The 15,276-nt window shown below is 38.9% G+C and overlaps 1 protein-coding gene across 2 annotated transcripts; it reads right to left on the bottom strand.

Moving 5' to 3' along the window:
• Positions 1-3,111: 3,111 nt before the first annotated feature.
• zgc:153990 (uncharacterized protein LOC768125 homolog) lies at positions 3,112-14,285 on the bottom strand. 2 transcript variants are annotated; one of them, XM_034178920.1, is made up of 6 exons: positions 14,143-14,281; positions 12,641-12,966; positions 12,023-12,230; positions 10,365-10,844; positions 3,938-3,991; positions 3,112-3,833 (listed from the first exon to the last, which is right to left on the bottom strand). In XM_034178920.1, the coding sequence occupies exons 3-6, from the start codon at positions 12,150-12,152 to the stop codon at positions 3,403-3,405; spliced, it is 1,095 nt and encodes a 364-aa protein (XP_034034811.1). In that variant the 5' UTR covers positions 12,153-12,230; positions 12,641-12,966; positions 14,143-14,281; the 3' UTR covers positions 3,112-3,402. The 2 variants fall into 2 exon arrangements, with proteins under 2 accessions (XP_034034811.1, XP_034034810.1); XM_034178919.1 differs by lacking the exon at positions 12,641-12,966 and having other exon boundaries at positions 14,143-14,285.
• Between the last annotated feature and the right edge of the window lie 991 nt (positions 14,286-15,276).

Genomic DNA, 15,276 nt, shown 5'->3' with positions numbered 1-15,276 from the left:
TGCATCCACATCCATATTCACAGCGCCTCACTTTTTCCACATTTTGTTACAGCCTTATCCAAAAATGGATGAAATAAATTTTTTTCCTCAAAATTCTACACACAGCAGTTTTTTTTAAGATTTCTGTTTGTTTTATTAAAAATAAAAAACTAAGAAATCACATGTACGTAAGTATTCACAGCCTTTGCCATAACGCTCAAAATTGAGCTCAGGTGCATCTTGTTTCCACTAATCGTCCTTGAGATATTCTGCAGCTTAATTGGAGTCCACCTGGAGTAAATTCAGTTGATTGGACATGATTTAGAAAGACGCACACCTGTCTACATATAAGGTCCCACAGTTGACCGTGCGTGTCAGAGCACAAACCAAGCATGAAGTCAAAGGAATTGTTTGTAGACCTCTGAGACAGGATTGTCTCAAGGCACAAATCTGAGGAAGGGTACAGAAACATTTCTGTTGCTTTGAAGGTCCCAATGAGCACAGTGGCCTCTATCATCTGTAAATGGAAGAAGTTCGGATCCACCAAGAATCTTACAACAGCTGGCTGGGGGAGAAGGGCTTTAGTCAGGGAGGTGATCAAGAATCCAATGGCCACTCTGTCAGAGCTCCAGCATTCCTCTGTGGAGGGAGGAGAACTTTCCAGGACAGTCATCTCTGCAGCAGTCTACCAATCAGGCCTGTGTGGTAGAGTGGCCAGACGGAAGCCACTTCTTAGTAAAAGGCACATGGCAGCCCACCTGGAGTTTGCCAGAAGGCATCTGAAGGACTCTTAGACCATGAGAAACAAAATTTTCTGCTCTGATCATGAGACACTGAACGCTTTGGCATGAATCCCAGGCGTCATGTTTGGAGGAAGCCAGGCACCATCCTACAGTGAAGCATGGTGGTGGCAGCATCATGCTGTGGGGTTTGTTATTCAGCAGCAGGAACTGAGAGACAAGTTAGGCTTGATGGAAAGACGAATGCAGATTAATGTACAGAGACATCCTGGTTGAAAACCTGCTCCAGAGCGCTCTTGACCTCAGACTGGGATGACGGTTCATCTTTCAGCAGGACAATGACCCTAAGCACACAGCCAAGATATCAAAGGAGTGGCTTCAGGACAACTCTGAATATCCTTGAGTGGCCCAGCCAGAGTCCAGACCTGAATCAGGCTGAACATCTCTGGAGAAATCTGAAAATGGCTGTGCACCGACGGTCCCCATCCAACCTGATGGAGCTTGAGAGGTGCTGCAAAGAGGAATGAGCAAAACTGTCCAGATAGGTGCACCAAGCTTGTGACATCATATTCAAGAAAACTTGAGGCTGTAATTGTTGCCAAAGTTGCAGCAACAAAGTATTGAGCAAAGAGTGTAAATTCAGTTACTCAGAATTATGTGCAACATTGTCGTACATCTTTGTGCAAATGTCTTTAAAAAAAAACATTGTTCACTGTTTAGTGTCACCATTTCTGTACTCTGGCATAATAATCAGGGGTGAGATTGGCAAATTCGATTTTCAGAGGAAAGTAAGCCAGGCTCCAGGGGCCGCATGCCAATTACAGAAATACGTTCTGCAAGCCAAAGCATTTTTGCTGTTTTAAAACATGTAAATTGCACTAAAATGATATTAAAAACTACTATAAATGCTAGGTGTTCATATCTATAATTCAAACTGTAAACCCTTACTAAGACCATCTACTGTACTGTGCATTTTGTGACCAAAATATTTTTTCATAACTAGACTTACTTGATTTTCAGCATTCTCCACTTTCAGCATGGCACACTTGTCAACAAACATACATGTAAGGGCAGGAGAAACGCATATATAACCTTTGCGGATTGGTCATAAGCTTTGTAATAACCAATGAAAACGTGCACAAGTAGCTTCAACTGCGCTTCGATATCGATATATGATTTGTTGGAGGGAAAACTACAGAATATTGGAAGTTGAAAGACTACACAGTTACCTCCCTTACACTACATGCTCATTGTGCACCTACTTCATACTGGTCACTGATCAGCACAGCGTTACTTCCGCGTTCGGCTGACTGACGGACTGACTGAACTTGCTGCGTCAGCGATAACAAAGACCACTCAGTGTTCTGAACAGATGACAATTTTATTAAACAAAGGTACTCTTGGCATTAATTTTTTTTGCATTCCCCCCCCAAAATTTTCTCAACGGATTTGGACGTTTCACAAAATCGACCCCCGGGACTGTCAAATCCACGGAAATCCGCAGAAAAATCTCATCTCTGAATAATTTCCTTCAGAATAAATAAAGTTGATCTTATTCTTCCTTATGTACATGTGATTTCTCAATTTTTAATAAATTTGTAAAAATTAAAAAAACTTTTTCATGTTGTCATTATGGGGTGTTGTGAGTAGAATTTTGAAAGGAAAAAAGTAATGTACGTCATTTTGGAATAAGGCTGTAACATAAAATGTGGATAAAGCGAAGCACTGTGAATACTTTCCGGATACACTGTAACTTAATCGTATAAAGCTACTGTTAAAAACTCAACAAAAACATTTTAACTTAAAAGCAACAGCAGCCTGGGCACACAGGGAAATGTTTAAGCCTTCAACATGCCTGACAGGACAAGAGCATCACAACAGAAATACTGGAGTTATGATGACCAATTATTTAACAATCAAAATGTCAAACTGTAGCAAATTTTTAATTTAAATGAATAAAAAATAAATAAATAACCCGTGACTTCAGATGAACTCACACATTTGACTTTTAAGTTACACCCACAGCAGCACTTCACAGACTGAGAGACAAGACAGACTTGCTTAAAAACATGGCATTTATTCATTTGAAAGGAAACTGTCAAAATTTCTTATGTTGAAGTGCTTATAACGTGTAAAAAAAAAAAAATATATATATATATAATAATAATCAACAATCACCAATTATTCAATTACGAGTATTTTTTTAAAGGTAGCAACTCATATTTTTGAGCATCCAGACACGGAGACCATATAACGGTCACTGACTGTTACAGTACGTGCAGTAACCTCCAAACACTGATACAAGAAAAACTCAACTTAGACAAAGACTCAAATTCTGACTTAGTTAAACTAAGTTCTTGTACCAACATTAAAAGTATCTGGAGTCTATGCAGCGGGTGTACTGTTATAAGAAAAGATTTTAATCAGTTCGTATGAGTCTCACTTTCAGTAGCAAAAAGTTCTCTGCATGTTTTTTTTGTCTCAAACCATTATCTTTTAACCGCACAGACAACAACTCCATCAGTAAAATGCTTCTACAATTACAGCTTTAAGCTAAAACCACAGAAAACCAGTTCAGTACTTTCAAAAATACAGTCAACCAGCAGTATAGTTCAAAGGAATTTAAAGGCTGTTCCACCTCCAACAGTTAGTGATCCGTCGCCGCTCATCTGACATCTTGTTGCTATAACGCCGGACGTCCGTTTAGTTTGTCATGCATGAGGGCGATGGCTCCACCAGTGAAGTCTCTGAGAACCTGCACCATCTCCCGTTGGAGAAGCAACGACTCGCGCACAAACTCCTGCTGAGTCTCCGCCAGCTGCTGCACCGACTCGGACACGAGCTCCAGCGAGCGTGAAACGGTTTCCAGCAGGACGTTGGTGGCGTGCTGCTCCTGGAGGCTTACCGCAGCACTGTGGAGCATGCTGTCTCTCATGTTCTGCGGGGGCTGACCCAGCGCTGGAAGTGCTGAGGATGACGATCCAGAGGTGGATGTCTGAGGCCCAGCAGCAGCAGCAGGCTGTTTCTGGATGCCATTGTTTCCCTGGTGATCGTCTGTGGATTTCACCGCTGGTGTGGATGGCAGCGAGTCATCCCTTTGTTCATCTTCTGAGTCTGTAAAAAGGAGCTTCAACACCTTAATTCAAAGAGGAACGCACATTTGCGGAACATAAATTCATGGTTTTTCATTATTATCACACGTTTCTCATAAAACCCACCTTCTGTTGAAGGTACTTCATAGTGCGTATCAAAGATGGCCTGTGATGACTCTCCTGTAACATATAGACAGTTTAAATCAAGTCAGTGATGATGGAGCGTTAAGAACAAATTCCAACAACATGGGCAAAAATGACAGAGAACATTTCTGATTTTTTTTTTTTTTTGTAAAGGAGGCTGTGTGTGATTGTACATAAAAGCAACTCAGCACTGGACGTTTTTGTAGGAATTAGCAGGAGGTGGTAATGGTAGAAAATATATATATTTTTTTCAAATATGCTTACATCCACTTCAGAGATTGTGCATTGTGTAATTTGGGAGATATTTCATATAGGAAGTGGGTGTCTACCATGACAAAAAAAAAAAAAAACACCCCATGCAAAAAAGAAAACTGCAATATATACTGTAATTTTAACATCTTTTGAAATATTAGAATAATTGTTTTGACTTCATGATTGGTTTTAATGAACCCTGCATTGAACACAACATTCAAGTTTATGATATATAATGCCCCTGACTTGGTAGTACTTGTTTTAGAGAAGTCACAAAAGCTACATAAGTACTGATATTATTACAGTGATCATGCAATTACACATGTAATTTTAAGTCATAGCATGGCAAGTTGTAGTAAATCAAGTGTCATGGCCAAGCCAAAAACAAGATCTCAGGCTAAAGAATTTGATAAAACCTTTGACAATGGTTTATGTTTTTAAAGTTTTTGAAGAGCATGGCCTCCTCCTGAGTTCTGTTATTCACACAGTGTGACTGAAATAAAACCTTTGACAATGGTTTATGTTTTTAAAGTTTTTGAAGAGCATGGACAAACTTTACACATTGCAGAATAGCTAGATACTTGAAAATAGACCATACTTTGTTACATTCAAGGGGTGGGGGGTTATTTTCAAGATATAGGATTAATTTTGATGCCAAAATGCTGGTATTAATATTGTGAATCATTTCCCAAGTGGATGTATTGAAATTCTGACTTGTGATTTTACCACCTCCTGCTATCTGAATGAGTATTAGTCTGGCCTAAAATATATTCAGTGTTCCCCCTAGATTTTTTTTCAGGCCTGGTGGTACTAAGTGAAAAAGAGCATAGAGCAGTAACAAAAACGTGAGGCGCTCAAAGGTAAGCAGTGAGCAAAAAAAAAAAAACAAAAACCTTCACATAAAACAATTCTAGACATATATGACTTTATAAAAAATAAACTGTGTATCCTGTAAACTTCACAAAAATGGCACATCGTGAACACAGTGAGCATGATGCATTGCTGCACTACAAAATATATTTAAACATTTTTGTTGTTGTTATTACCTTGATTAAGGTGGTACTGCATTTTGATGGAGCAATTTTTCAAGTATTTGGGGGTATTTCTTAAAATAGCTTTTATTTCCATACATGCAAATTCATCGGGGACACTGTACATTCTATTCCGAATCACAACATGAGGAAAAATTTATCTAATTTGTTATTACTTTACAGAAAACGACAAAAAAATGAGCATGAGGTTGTTCAATGATGAAATGAAATGATGGTTCTTGGTCCAGTGAGACATCGGCATCAATTTGACCAGTTAACGCTCAGCCTAGGCTTGTGTGTCATACATCACACTGACAAAGTGAGGAAAATTGGGGTAATTTTTGATCCTTCGTTGTCCTTTGGTCTCTATATTAGAAATATTACTAGGACTGCTTTCTTCCACCTGCAAAATATAGCGAAGATTCGCCCCATCCTGTCTATGGCTGATGCTGAGACCCTGATCCATGCGTTCATCTCTTCTAGATTGGACTACTGCAATGTTCTATTTTCTGGTTTACCGCAGTCTAGCATTAGGGGTCTCCAATTGGTTCAGAATGCTGCAGCCAGACATTTGACACAAAGCAGAAAGTTTGACCACATTACACCCATTTTGGCGTCTCTTCACTGGCTTCCTGTCCCAGTGAGATCAGATTTTAAGGTTCTGCTACTAACCTATAAAATTATTCATGGACTGGCACCTCCCTACCTAGCTGACCTAATTAAACCTTACGTACCGGCCCGGGCTTTACGTTCTCAGGGTGCAGGACTACTTTGTGTCCCTAAGGAGAATAAGAAGTCTGCGGGTCACAGAGCTTTCGCTTATCATGCCCCTGTTCTGTGGAATGATCTCCCTGCGTCAATAAAACAGTCAGATTCTGTGGAGATTTTCAAGTCCAGACTTAAGACGCACTTATTTTCCCTTTCATATGGCTAGCATACTGGTGCAGTTTTGTTTTACGCTTTTTACTCTTTTATTTCATGTTATTAGTAACTGAAGTGGGCCGCGGCCTCAACTTCACCTAAATTCTCGGTCTTTTAGTGAAGCTTAGGACTAGTGGCCGGCGATCACCTTAGTATTTCTTCTGTTTTTCTTGTTGATTAATGCGGGCAAATTATACAGTATTTTTTGTCTTTCTGATGCCTGATTCTGTTTTTTCTCTGTTTAAGGTGCAGCTCCATCCAGAGATGGGAGTTGTGTTTGTGTTGGCGATCCTCCTGTCCTGTGCACCAACAGCAATTCTTGTATATTCGTCAGTGAATTGTTCTGTGAATTATTTCTGTAATTTATGATTGTAGCATGGCCCAAGCAGAGGGTCACCCCTTTGAGTCTGGTCTGCTTGAGGTTTCTTCCTCAGAGGGAGTTTTTCCTTACCACTGTTGCTCTGGGGGTTGGTAAGGTTAGACCTTACCTGTGTGAAGCGCCCTGAGGCAACTCTCTTGTGATTTGGCGCTATATAAAGGAAATAAACTGAAATAAATTGAATTGAATTCAAAAATAATAATAGCAGTGTCTGCATTTTCCCACCAAATGTTGCACATGCTGGTTGTTGTGCATTTGTCTCAGAAAAGCTGAATAAAATGGGTTGTTCCAGACATTGTTCAGTAGAACAGAGTAGTATGTTTAAAAAGTTGATTGGACAGGGGAAAACATATAACGAAGTGCACAAAATAAAAGGCTGCTCAGCTAAAATGATCTCAGATGCTTTAAAATGGCAACAAAAACCAGAAAGACGTGGAAGAAAATGGAAAACTGCCATTGAAATGGATCAAAGAACAAACAGAATGGCAAAGTCTCAGCCAATGATCAGCTCCAGGGTGATCAAAGAAAGTCGAAAGTTACCTGTGAGTACTGTAACAATGAGTTAGGTTACAACTGGCTGAATAACACAATGAATGGCCTAAACAGAAATGGCACAACATTTTGTAGACTGATGAACGCAAGATTGTTCTTTTTGGCTCTAGGGGGTCCACTGACCGATTGTCAGATGACCCCCAAAAACTGAATTCAAGCCACAGTCCATTGTGAAGTCAGTGAAGCATGGTGGAGGAAGCATCGTGATATGGGGATGTTTCTCATACTATGGTGTTGGGCCTATTTATGGCATACCAGGGATCATAGATCAGTTTGAATACTTCAAAATACTTGACCAGGTCATGTTGAGGGTGGCCAAATGATAAGTGCACTTTTTTCCAGTGCTGAAGATTCCTGGCTCAAACCCCACCAACCCTGCCCATTCTCCACTATGGAGTTGCATCAGGAAGCGCATCCGGTGTAAAACCTGTGCCAAAACAACATGTGGATCCATCTTGGATCTGCCGTGGTGACTCCAAATGAAAAAAAAGAGAGATGCCAAAGGGACCTACTTACTTGAAGAGGTACTTAGTTGCCTTATGCCGAAGAAGAAACACCCCCTTGAAATGGGTGTTTCAGCAAGACATTAACCGCAAACACACCAGCAAGTGAGCAGCATCTTGGTTCCAGATCAACAAGATTAACATTAGGGAGTAACCAGCCCAATCCCGGTGACGTCAAACATGCAGTTTCTGAAGCAAAGCCAAGAAATGCAAAGAAACTGTGGAATGCAGTCCAGCAGTACTGGGCTGGAATACCTGTTCACAGGTGCCAGAAGTTGGTCGACTCCATGCAACACAGATGTGAAGCAGTTCTCAGAAACAGTGGTTACACAACTAAATATTAGTTGTGATTCACAGGAAAGACAAATCTTCAATCATTTTTCAGTTTATACAGTAAATGTTTGAGTTTGTAAGGAAAAAACAGGTTGCTATTTTTTTGAACAACCTAATATTGCTTTTTCTTTACTTTCTATAAATAAATAAATATAAATTAGATTTTTTTTTTCTTCGTGTTTTGATTTAGAATAGAATCTGCAATGTTCTCAATACACATTTGAGCATTACTTTTTTAAAAACACATTGCTATTATTTTGAACGTAACTGCAAGTCACAGAGATCTCAAATTAGCATTATCAGGCCTGAATGATGTTGACAACAGGAGAATGTCTGCAAAAAGACTCATAGAACTGTGGGACTTTGGAGACATTTAACATTAAATCTCAAACATGAAAATAAAAAAGTAGATTAAAGGGAAAAAAAAATGGTTTTGCACTACATAATTCCTTTAATAATTATATTTTTTATCAGGACAATTTTCAAATCTGCTGCTTGAAATTTAAAGAGATGGAAACTGGATGGAAAAATTCATGAATCAAAACATTTTCACAATTTTACGTTTCACGTACTGGCTGTGTTTAACTGATGAACGTGGAGGCTTAAACAAGCATACACCCAACTCACAAAACAGAATCACACTTGAAAGAAAGTTACTTCTTTAAGAAAAAATGATGAACAGGTGTTTTGACCCACACATGGAGCGCAGCACAGCAGGAAACAAAACCTGAACTCTGTGTCCGTTGAACTGTCTCAGCATGGAAGACTGATAAGAGCGCTGTAGATAAACCAGAATGATTTATAGACTTCCAAATGAATGCATATTTGGACTTACTTTCCCATCATTTCATGAGTTATTTTTTGTTGGCCTTATTAAAATATATATATATATATATATTTCTGGCCTGTGGTGGCCTCTCGTTGGCTGGGCCTATAATATATTAAAGTAAACAATGATGCTACAATTGTATTTTTTTAATGAAGGCATCTGACAGCACAACTCTTTGTGCCACAAATGTCGTCTAAGTACCATTCATCTTTCTTACCCTTCAAGCTTTTGTCCACTCCTACTGCACCAAATCGTTTATACAAAGAACAAAAACTGCGGTTTTGACATCAGCTAAAGTCTAGTTCTGCTTCCGCTTTCATTTTCTGGTCCATGTTTAACACGTGAGACTCATAGGATGCTTTCGTAGAAACCTTGGCCCGTATCATTCCTGACCTTGGACAGCAGGAATACTGCCTTTTTCAGCACTGCTGAAATTGCCGGAAATTGTTCAAAAAAGGAGCCATCTTGTTTCCAAATTTAATGCATTATGCAATAACAATAAGCTGTTGTTACTCTTCATGGATTCATCAGTGGGTGTAACACAGTTAAGTAGATTCACTCGATCATATCAGAGAATGCCTAAGCAGATGACGAGCTTTTACCTTATGTTATGTGCTCACTGCAATTTTGCAATTCATTGCAGCAGTATAACTAAAAGAGATCTATAATTTTTCCATCTTTACAAAATTACCTGCTCAAATAATGTCGGGGGGGCAGCAGTTCTTGAAAAATGTGTAATGTTTTACAAGATATTAGGCCGAATGTAGTAGTATCTGTGAACAGACATCTACAATGCCGGCTGGGGCAAGCTGAGGATGGCTACAGTACAGACTTTTGATGGTCACTATGGTTCAAATATAAATACTGTGGTGACACTTCTTTTGAAACTTAAACCAGATTTATACATTTTCTGTCATGACCATCATTATCGTACTATTAATTAAGCTCTAAACCAATTGCAGATACATCACTGAACATTCTTTGATTACAACTAAGCCCACTTGATCTTTGATACAATTAAGACCACGAATGAATGAATAAATAAATAAATATCACAAAACAGCCCACATTTGTCACTGTTTAAAATACTAAAATTAGAATACGTTGTTGCCTGGCAACAGGGCATGTGTCAATAAAAATATTGACAGATAATGAAATTTTCATTTGTACTTGTTGTATTTACCTTCAAAAATGGTTTACTTATCATGTAAAGATAAAAAATACATATTTAAGTTATAAATGCATGACATATAGACCAAACTGTTTAGCTGGGTTGATATTCACCAGCCACAGAGTCTGGAGGTTTCAGACAGCAGACTCCTAAGGCTAATAATGTAAAGAGAACACATGCGCATGTGTGGATCCTATTGAGACAAGCAAGACCCATAGTTCAGTGCACTGCTTTGGCATCCAAATCCTGAGTTATCATGACTCTCAGTATGAAGCTACTCCAGCTGAAACACAACCATTTATTAAAACTGGTTTCACATAACCTAACTTAATGTGTTAAGAGTCATACAGTTCGACCCAATATTTCCACTTACATGAGTAGAATTGATAAATTAATGACCATTTCATTTTTGGGTGAACTAAACCTTCAGGCACTTACGTGATGATCCACTATAGCTATGCGTGGACTGGTCCTCTTTAGCACTTGGCTGAGAAAGCCCGCTTATGCTGTAGGAGGATGGCGGTGGCATCGAAGTGTCCAAGCAACCATTTGGAGAATTCTGCATTCCAATCATATCCTCCTCCTCCATTTCTTCTTCCTCATCAGGCACATCATCGTCATCTCCCAATGGGCCAAAATCACTCGTGTTCTGGTCTTCATCATCCATCTCAAGGATCTGGAGCACTATTTTCTCGGTTGGGTTAAGATCTCGGGACAGACGTGAGTTAAGGCCTCTGTTGGGCACAGTCCCTGAACGCATGGCAGCCACCTTCCGCTTTGTGTCACACTTTAGATCGGACCACTTTTTGATGACCTCAATGACCTCACGCTGGCACTCACCAATCTCATTGACACGGGCAGTGATCTCCGCCCATGTGCGCTTCTTAATGTCTGTTGGCACACCTCGGTTGAATTTACCTTGAGGAAAAAAGAAGAAGAAGAAAAAAACAAACCAAAACAACAACCATAAATTGCACTTTTGGTGGTCATAGTTTGCATACACAATGAACAGCCCAGTCTAACGTTCTTTTCTTTTTTTTGTGCTCCCGTCACAAAATGAGTCAACTTTTTGTGACAGGTTTCTTTTTTTAAACTCACTATTACTAACCCTACTCCTACCCCCAACCCTAACCTTAACCATAACCTAACCCTACTCCTTCCCCCAACCCTAACCATAACCACCTCGACCGCCCCCCCGCTTCACTTTTAATTTCGTGCAGCCATCACGGAATGAATGAGAATGAATTTGTGCTGCATGACGAAAATGAGGCGCCTTTCGTCACAACATCATGAACCAATAGATTAATGTATATTTCATGCTGCTAAATCACGACTTGCCGTGAGACCAGGTTGCAAGAAACAAGTGAACAGTGGGAAGACAGTTGCAATAATTTATTAGTTTAATACAACACACATTCTCTGACTTAAGGTTCGCACATGTGGTGATTTTCTGCTTTTCTGTTTTAATTTAATAATTCAGTGTTGGACTGCTAAGAGGACAAAATATAAGACTTTATCTTGAGCTCTGGGAAATTGTGACTCTGTTCCTCATTTTTTAATGCTGTACTGACTAAATGATGAACTGACAAAAATAAATCCACAAATCAATTGTAAATACCAATGATTCTTGTATACATGTGGTTTGCTATTCCTGTGTTACTCAACTATTTCTACAAGTGATTTTTAAATGTATGAATCTACTTAATCCATCAACCTTATACCACAACCCTATGCACCCCTGGTTCCCAATCTGTGGTCTGAGTCCCCAGTTCTGTGGGGCAAGAAATCACAGGGGTTGTCTGAGGTTTTGTCTGCCGCGAAGTTACCAAAATTAAAATGTCACATATTAAATAATAACACACTTACTTGACAATCCAAACCAATTAAAAAGATAATTTACTGTGGATGAACCAAAGAGAAAAAGGGGAAACCTATCATGTCTATCCCACCCGACCCAAACTTTTTTGGGAGGAGGGCTCAGTCTTTCTTTGATGCAAGTGTGTGTGTTGTTATACAAACAAACCTTCCAAACCTCCTCTATCTATAGACACTGAATGAAACAACTCTGAAAGGAGTTACTAATTAAAAACACATACCCACAACAACTCCCCGATGTTTCCTCACTTCATCCAAGAGTATGTGGACTTCACTGAAAGTGAATCTGGCTTTTCGTTTCTTGAAGCGAGTAGCACTGTCATGGTTGTAATACAGCGGAGAAGACATCATCTGCACAAAGTGCAAGTAACTTCCAGCTGCTTGGTGGTCGCTGTGCTGCAACTCTGACTAATCACACAATTCAAAGAGCTTGAAGGAGAGAGAGGAAAAAAAGAAAAATTAATGATCATTCAAAGTCATTGCACACAAGAATCACAGCTGTCCTTATGCTTGTCTTTTATTTTTTATTTTTTGCAAAGCTCTAAGTAAGTCGTCCTCACATGGAGGAAGTTAGAAAGGGTGTATTGAAGTTGTATTTTAATTTTTGACTAAATGTACTGATCCCTCAGGCCTGCTGAGGTAATAACGCTGTAATTGTTACCACCGTAGGTGTAAAAACCTTGGTGACTAAAACAATAAAGACAGCTTTGCAATGTGATAAGCTGCTATACAACAGCCCTGTAATAAACAGTACCTTTTAAAATGTTCAGTTTTGTGTTCTGACTGCCATCTGACAGTCATTTGATTACTGACTCAATTTTGGGTCATATTTGCCTTACCTGCGTCTATATCATTTACATATCTATTCACTCATCTTCAACTGCTTACTCCAATTAGCAGCAGTCATAGGGCGTGAGGTGGGGTACACCCTGGACAGGACGTCAGCCTGCCGCAAGGCCACATACAAACAAACACAGAGTCGAAGTGCTGTTGTGATTATCCTGGATGCAGGCTTTCAAATGTATCCGTGTACAATGAAACTGTCATGTGTAGAGTGATTCACTTATCTCGGCAATGACACAAGTCTCAGAGTCGTCGGGCATTAAGATTAAGAGATGATGGAGTCCTGAGGTCACTGGGAAAAGGTGTTTGGAGATGTTGACACCTTTGCCAGAGAAAAAAGATAGTGCATTCTGTCTTACTATATGGTTGTGAGACTTTGATATTAACCAGTGACCTAAGCGACGGGATGTCTTTGGTTCTATGTCCCCTCAGAGGATCCTTGGGTACTGCTGGAGTAACTGTGTCAAACAGATACTTAATGGAGACGCAGTTGGGGCATATTACTTACATTGTCATGGAATGACAACTAACATTTTGGCCAGCAACTGGAAATTGGCAAAAGGATGCCCATGTTTCATCTAGCTGTGACAGACAGATAGATGAAACAGGGGGCGGTGGGGATGGGGATGTTTTGCATCCAGGATTCAAAGCAGTTCCGTAATGGATGCAACACGGCACCAGCACATTCTCTCAGACCTGACAGACTACAGAAACTGCAGAGGTGACTCAACTCCTTTGCAACAGTGTCAACAACTACAAATGACTAGGTTCATACAATAATAAATATTTATTACAGGACTGTTGGTATGTAATCTATTACCTTGAGAACATGTGCCTTTTTTTTGCTCAGTGAACGGCAATATTTAGAACATTTCCATTAGGATATTACTAAAACACTGTTCGTGATTTTAATATAATATATGACTATCGGTTCATAACATGAGATTTGTGAATAACTTTCAAAATCGAGGGCTTTTTATTTACAAAAGGCATAACATATGGGGCTAAATGCTAAGGCTTACTTGTCTTGAAAATGAATCGATATTTAGCGTGATCGTTATCTGGTTATAGGCTTAAAACGTGCCGTACTTCACCGTTAAAAATAAACTAAATAAAGATGTTTTTCGCAAGTAAATCAGTGCTAATCGTAAAAGAGTGAATGAACAATGGACCATGCTAGTCACTAAGCTAGCTGTAGCTATCTAGTTATATTTCAGTAACCAAAGTAAAATGCTGGCATTAAACCTGTTGCTTTTTTAACGAATAACAGCTTACTAATGCGCTTTATTCGTTGCATGGAGCACTCAGACAGTTTTCTGTGAAAGTTTATACGACAGCACAAATTAACTTCGTTAGCTCCCCATAGCGCTGAGCCACGTTAGCTTGCTAATACTAGCGATGGAAAGGCTAATGCTAATTAAGCACTACATTCATTTTAGCGCACTTCATTTTCTTATAAATTAAGAGTACAAAATAGATAAATAGAGTATAAATATACCATCAATCAAGAAAGTGTGGAATTGTTCCAAAAATAAGCCGGAAAACCTTCCTTCGAAACAAAATAGCGTTATACGGCAGTGTCAAGTTAGCCACAGTATAAAATATGTCCGGTTAAGTCGCTGCTAGTTGAAAATGTAGTCCACAAATTTTATTTTGCGAATTTTATGTCATTTCCTGTGGACGTTAGCTTCGTGTGTATTATAATAATGAATTACTCAAACCATTTCACGAGTCAGTTCGTTTTACTTTGTTTCCCCAACGATAATAATCTGTGCTTTAATTTTGAAATACCACAACAACTTACGGTTCTCAAATGAGGCCGGAGCCCGATGTTGACAGGAAATGTATATAAATAAAATAACGCTGAGACACAATTCCCATCATTGTAAATTTATCAGAGGTGTCAAAAGTACACACATTTGTTACTTAAGTAGAAGTACAGATACTGCAGTTTAAAAACACTCTGGTAAAAGTTGAAGTATCAACTTGACCTCTTTACTCAAGTAAAAGTGAAAAAGTATGTGCTCCAAAACCTACTTAAAGTATAAAAGTATAAAGTAACCTTTAAAAAAAAAAAGGTAGATGCCACTATATGAATTGAAAGCTTAATTTAAAAACTGATTCGTTCTACATGTGGCCCAAGACCCAAAACCCCAAATTACCCCCCAAACACCACCTGCACGAAAATGTTTCAATTCTAGAAGCTCTGAAATGCAATCTGGGACTATTCCAGACAATAAACTGCAGTGAGTGCAGCATCCATTTAGTGAAGAAAAAAAAAAAAAAAAACTTTCCTTATTCAAATTCATTCCAGTAGTATTCTGCTCTTACAAGGACGCAGCAGTTTTCTAGTTTGGCAGATAGTTCTGGAGGAAATCACTGAAGAAATTAACACATTGAAAATATGGTTTGACCGAAACAAATTGTCATTAAATAAGACAGGGATGAAGTGGAGGTGTAAAAGTCACTAGGTGTTCACAGGAAACATTTATTTATTTCTATATGTATGTATGTATGTATTTATTTATGTATGATCATTAGTTGCTTTTATATTTTCTGTTGTGTTTCTATTCAGGTTCTTTTTGCCTCTTTCTCTAAAATTGTATATAATAATCATTAGATTATTAATATA

The sequence above is a fragment of the Thalassophryne amazonica genome, chromosome 9, assembly GCF_902500255.1.
Source record: "Thalassophryne amazonica chromosome 9, fThaAma1.1, whole genome shotgun sequence".
Classification (NCBI taxonomy): Eukaryota; Metazoa; Chordata; class Actinopteri; order Batrachoidiformes; family Batrachoididae; genus Thalassophryne; species Thalassophryne amazonica.
This window is presented reverse-complemented; position numbering and strand designations above follow the sequence as displayed.